Source organism: Camelina sativa, chromosome 12 (genome assembly GCF_000633955.1).
Source record: "Camelina sativa cultivar DH55 chromosome 12, Cs, whole genome shotgun sequence".
Taxonomy (NCBI): domain Eukaryota; kingdom Viridiplantae; phylum Streptophyta; class Magnoliopsida; order Brassicales; family Brassicaceae; genus Camelina; species Camelina sativa.
Window position 1 is genome coordinate 27,418,983 of NC_025696.1, and position 6,315 is coordinate 27,425,297.

General features: G+C 31.8%; 1 protein-coding gene across 1 annotated transcript; it reads left to right on the forward strand.

Annotated features, from left to right (window-relative positions):
* Positions 3,741-6,020, forward strand: LOC104732716 (probable LRR receptor-like serine/threonine-protein kinase At5g65240; the record flags this gene model as incomplete). The annotated part of the gene is given in 8 exon segments (XM_010452296.2): positions 3,741-4,203; positions 4,268-4,526; positions 4,705-5,077; positions 5,187-5,319; positions 5,404-5,478; positions 5,560-5,703; positions 5,805-5,876; positions 5,966-6,020. Coding segments are annotated over 6 exon segments (555 nt in total), but the record flags the coding sequence as incomplete, so codon positions are not given.

Here is a 6,315-nt window from a genome sequence, read left to right on the forward strand (position 1 = left end):
ATAGACCCGTGGTTCACCAGATCGATGGTTCGTGATTATAAACAGTTCGATATGAAACCCAAGTTTTTTCAAATTGACAGGCAATAGTTATGAAGATTTCGTTTAAAGGTTTGATTCCACTAGATGAACCGACTAATTTGAAGTGGATAGAAGATGTGGATCACCTGTATATTACTCCACAAACTGGAGGCAATCACTGGGTTGCGCTGCACGTGGATCTCATCAGAAGGCATATTGATTGCTATGATAGCATCGTGGGACAAGTAACCGAATACAGTGATAGAAAAATGTTGAATGCTTGTAGGGCGTTTACGCGGATGATTCCAGCATTGATGAACGAGAACGTTTCTCATGAAATTTGTACACCTACTACCAGTCAGTTCGGTTTCAAGAGGAAGAGTGCCTCCAAGGTCCCTCAAAACGTACAGGTTGGTGACTGTGGCGTGTACGCTTCAAAGTTTATAGAATGTCTAGCGCTTGGTGTGTCTTTCGATGGAATCTGTGATCAAAATATTCAGGCTATACGGGTTAAAATGGCAGCAGAAATCTACGATGAGGCACCTGATTTTATGAGTTCAGATTAAATAATGCATTATGTCCTTTGTTTTGTTTCTTTTGTTAGTATATGCATTATGTACTATGATATGTAATTTCTTTTGGCAGGAATTGTACTTGGATTTGTAATACTTTGATTTATCTATTTTCAAAATTATGGCTGGTTTACGGTTAAGTTATGGCTGATTTACATACTTCACACGGCTGACTTATGAAATATTTGTAAATTAAAATTATTATAACTCAAAATTAAAATATAGAATGAAAAATGAATATTACAATCATAATAAGTAATAAAAAGTAATAATTATAGACAAAGATTGATTTTTACGCATTCTGATCAAAATGTGTAAAACATTCAAAACATGACATTTAGGGGTTAGGGTTAGGGTTAGGGTTAGGGTTAGAGGTGTATGTTTCATATTTCCAACATTATGGGTTTTAATATAACAGTTTGGTTTTGGTTATATTGTGTTTGGTTTAAGGTGGTAATTTATATACTAATATGATAACCATTTTTCAAATTTTAAAATTTTTTGAAATTACTTTTCGGTTATTTCCGGTTATGTGTCGGTTAGACGAATATATAACTATAAATAACCCAAATGTTATCCAAATTACCGTAGCAAGCCGAATATAACCGTAATTAACCGAAAATACCAATACAAAAATACCAAAAGGGGTAAAATTAGTTTTTGGTTCGGTTTGGTTTGGTCGGTTATTTAATCTTATAATTGTAGTAGTGGCTGAGTTATAGTTTATGACGGCTGAGTTATCGTTTAGGGTCTTCACAATAATATGAAAACGTATTCTTCTTTCTTTCATGGGTCTTTCGTTTTGTCAGATTCCTGATAAATTATCTAACTAAAAAAAATCTCGATATCACAAAAAGTGTTGTTAGGGAAACGGGAAAAATCACTAATTCTGTGCCTGCTCAAATCCACACGCATAATCATAAATATAAAAGTAAGGTTTTGGTCTCTCCTTATTGGTTGATTTTCATTTAATGTTTCTAATTTTTTATTTTTTATTTGTTTTCTAATTACTTTAAATAATATTTAAGACTCAACAATACATTTAACTCACACATTAAAATAAAATTATAACTGAAAATAAAATAAATTATGCATTAATCATATTCCACCATTCAATTTTATTCAAACACAATAAATTATTATTGTAACTCCATATTCTAAATGTAACTTCTATCAATTTTTATCATATAAATAAGTATTCTTTCATTCTCTCATTCTCTCATATTGGCACTTTTTTACTTTCTCATTTTCACATTCTCTCATTCTCTTCCACTTCTCTCATTCTCTTCCACAATACCTCAAATCATTTTTTTTTTATTTCTTATTTTTGTTGTATGGGTTAAAAAACAAATGAAATATCATTGTAAATTTTTAATGCTAAATTTTAATTTTAGAGACTACATGATATATATTTTACATTGTTCTTATTTTTAAAGATTTATCTCCATTATCTAATTTTTATTATTATCTTATAAGTAATCATTCTCTCCACCTCTCCCACCAATATTAAATGTTGTTATATCCCATATGTGTTGTAAGAGTTTGATTCTATATTTTAATTTAGAAAGTATTATATATATTTTACATTGTTCTATTTTTAAAAGATTCATCTCCATTAACTAATTTGGATTATCATCTTATAGTAATCATTTTCTCATTCTCTCCCACAAATCAAATGTTGTTATATCTCATATGTGTTGTAAGAGTTTGATTCTATATTTTAATTTAGAAAGCATTATATATATTTAACATTGTTTTCAATTTTTATTTATTAATATAGAAATAAAATATTTCTTTTATATTTCTTGCCTTTCTAATCTATTCATATTTATTTTTTAAATTTCCATAGTTAAATTGAAATTCACATATGTTGGTTTTAACAAAAAAAATCAAGTTTATTTGAGAATTAGATGTTCTTATACCTTTTTGAACGATTAATGTGTAACATATTATACTTTTGAATCAAATTATGGATCCACCAACACTCACTTTTAAATTAAATGGGTTTTAATTTTAGGAGTTGGAAAAGTATAAAAGTTAGTTTGTAACTCCCATAATAATATCATAGTAGTGTTCTCAATGAATTTAATTTAATGTAATAGAACATGTTAAAAATGTATTAGTATGCACTTAATTGCACTTTTGTAACTCTCAAATAGTTACCTACTTACCTTTGATACACCCATTTCTGTATTATCTATTAAAAGAAAGACACATATCTCACTATAACCCTCATGACCTCATATTTCAAATCTCACATAATTTTATAAATTCTACAATATCATTATCTTTCTTTGATTAAACTAATGATATCTTAACTTAATAAAATTTTCAGTTTATTTGAATAAGATATACATGTAATATATGATATATAGTTTAATTATTTATTGCTATATGAAACATTATCTTTCATATAAATCAAAGTCTAGACACAATTAAAGACTTTAAGATAATAACCTAATAAAGTAGTTGCTGTGTATTTTTGTTTTTTATGGAAAATGTATAAGTCTAATAATCTATGGTTAGACTAATACACTGCAAACCTACTGTTTATTTTTGATTTTTTTCTTAATTGAAACATTTTAAATCTCTTTAAGCTATCACCATATATAAATTAAAAAAATGTATAACTAACACCACAAAATAAATTTTATGAAAATATATATCACAATGATTTTGAAGTATGACTACAAGTACAAAAATATATGGCATATGACATGTAAGATATAATATGACTTAATTGCACTAAATATATTTTCATCAAAAAAAGTTTGATTTCTTTACTTTATTTAAATTCATACTACATAGTCTTTAGTTTTTAATGTACACCGAAAAAACAAAATAATAATAATATGTTAATTTATATTATTTTTCAAAATAGAATAGCGATTACGTAAAAACTCACACGTAGCGTGAGCTAGCACCTAGTAAATTCATAAAGTAAGCTTTTTTATATTATGAATTCATAATAAATTCATATAATGAAATTTTTTCACACATTTTTATTTTGGGAAATTACCTAGAATATTACATAAAAGTAGGTTTATTACTAGAATAACACGTTATGATTTTCGACTTACTCAAACAATACAAAAAAGTTTAATTATTACTTCTAAACCAGGATTGTGTGTTTTATTACGGTTTATGCCATTTATCTGAGATTGATTCTTTCTACTTTGATTCATCTTCTTCGACTAAATCATGACATCCAAACAAAAGAAACACCATATTCTTGTTGGAGATTACTGTCCCGAGAGAGAAGAAAATTATCAGAGCCAGACAATCGTTTACGCATAAAACTATGTCTTCTTAAAGACGCTTGTGAGATAAGCCCAATTAAGTTAGATATTTTTTTTGCTTTCGCCTCTGATATTTTTTCAAAATTCATAATTCATCTTTTCACCGTAAAGCCGGCTTCCTCCGACGGTGAAGAAGCATGTGACCGATTTTGCTCTCTCTTTTTTCAATTTAGGTCAATTTTAGGGATTTGGTAGCTAGAACTATGCTCGTTTAGGTGATGTTAGGATTGTCTTCTTAGAGACGAGCCAGACAATCGTCTCTGCTGTTTTGGGTACCCTTATCTCCGCCATCTTGACCTTCTTCTTTGCCTTAGGTTTGTTTCTTTATTTTCCGTTCCTTGTAAACTCGATTTTGGATCTGATTTTGTCTATGTGCAGTCAATACTCGGTTCGATCGATTCTCTAATCGTGGAGTTCTCAATTTACAAGGAATCCGCCGGAGATGAGAAGCGGCGGCTTAGAAATGATGTCATCTTCGTCGGGGATTTTGTCGTCTTCTTCGGCGGCAGCAATAGTAGCGCTTAATCTCAAGGAGGCTACGAATTGGTGGTCGGATGTGAATGAATCTCCGGTGTGGCAAGATCGTATATTTCATATCCTCGCTGTTCTTTATGGGATTGTTTCCATCATTGTTGTGGTACCGTTACTTTTGTCCTTCTCTCGTTTTATAAATGTTTGGTTTGAGATTGGAATTAGGGAAAATCGAAAGATTAGGGATTCCAGGTTGAAAGTGTTGCGGGCTGGTTAAGAAAAGCCCTAAAATTGATTGGTATGTTAGGCCGTTGACGCCATCTCCTTGTTTTTTTTTGTTGCAGGGATTTCATCAAGTCATTCTTACAGGGTTTTCTCCCGGGTCTTGCTCTGAAGATTTTCTTGTGGATTCTCCCAACAGTTCTTGTGGATTCTCCTGTAGACTTTAGTCTCCTTGATTTTTTATTTTTGTTTTGTTTTGCTTTTACTATAGAATTTTGGATTTCCCGTAGTAGATAGATCCACTCTATGATCTACTAAGCTCAAAGTTATGTTGTAATTTTTATTGTTCAAACGTTTCTTGTAGTTGCTACAAGTTCTTAGAATCCAACATTTTGAAATTTGCTAGCTCTTTAGAATAAATGGCTCTGGCTTTTATTACTACTGCCTTGGAGTTGTTTACATCTTTATGGTCACCTGTCTCACCAGATGCTCAAGGTCATTTCATTTCTCCCTCCTTTTGTTTGTCTCTTTCAGAATTTTCTTTAGTACTTTCTACGTTTTGTCAAAGTACAGCTATTTGTTAAACTCCTTTTCGTTTTTTCAGGGAATGCGCTGTTTGCGTTGAGGAGCTCGTTACGTGCATCCCCTGAACAGCTAAGTGATTGGAACCAGAATCAAGTTGATCCTTGTACTTGGTCTCAAGTTATTTGTGAGGACAAGAAACATGTTTCTTCTGTGTAAGTTTTAATAACACTAAGCTAAATTTAGTGATTTTGGGGTTGAGTGAATATAAATTTTGCTATATTGTTGTGATTTTGCAGTACACTGTCTTACATGAACTTCTCGTCCGGAACCTTGTCTTCAGGGATAGGAATCTTGACAACCCTCAAGACTCTGTAAGCCCCTACTTAGTCTTTTCTTTTCGTCATTGTTTAGTTATATTGAGGGATTCATTGTTTTTTTTTTTGGGGTCGTAGTACATTAAAAGGAAATGGAATTATGGGTGGAATACCAGAATCCATTGGAAATCTGTCTAGCTTGACCAGCTTGGATTTGGAGGATAATCAGTTAACCGGTCACATACCATCCACTCTCGGTAATCTCAAGAATCTCCAGTTCTTGTAAGTGACTCTACTCACTCAGATTTCTTGAAACTTGTGTAACATCTTTGGAACAAAGAATAGCAAAGATCATGTCTTTGTTTCTATGTTTGACCAGGCAGGACCCTGAGTAGGAATAACTTAAACGGGACTATCCCAAAGTCACTTACGGGCCTATCAAAACTGATAAATATGTGAGTGGTTGTTCTACGTGTTTTCTTTTAAATCCTTATCGAGAACATTCTGAGTGTCTTCAATGCTGTTGCTTTAACTACTTTTGCAGTCTGCTCGACTCAAATAATCTCACCGGTGAGATTCCTCAGAGTTTATTCAAAACTTCAAAATACAAGTGCTGATATGAGTCTTAGTGGAATGGGCGACACCTTACTTGCGAGACAAGCGAAAAGTGTTTAGGATAATGGACACGAAGCTTGTGGGTCAATACCCTCAGAAAGCAGCGTTTATGATGTCTTTCTTGGCTTTACAATGTATTGGAGAGGTTAAAGGTAGACCATCGATGCCTGAGGTCTTGTCTCTTCTTGAGAAAGTTACAATTCCAAGACATCGAAAGAGTAGAAGCAGAGGTTTTGCTACTAACTCTTCTTCCAAACGGTTTCTCAGACACCCTAATTA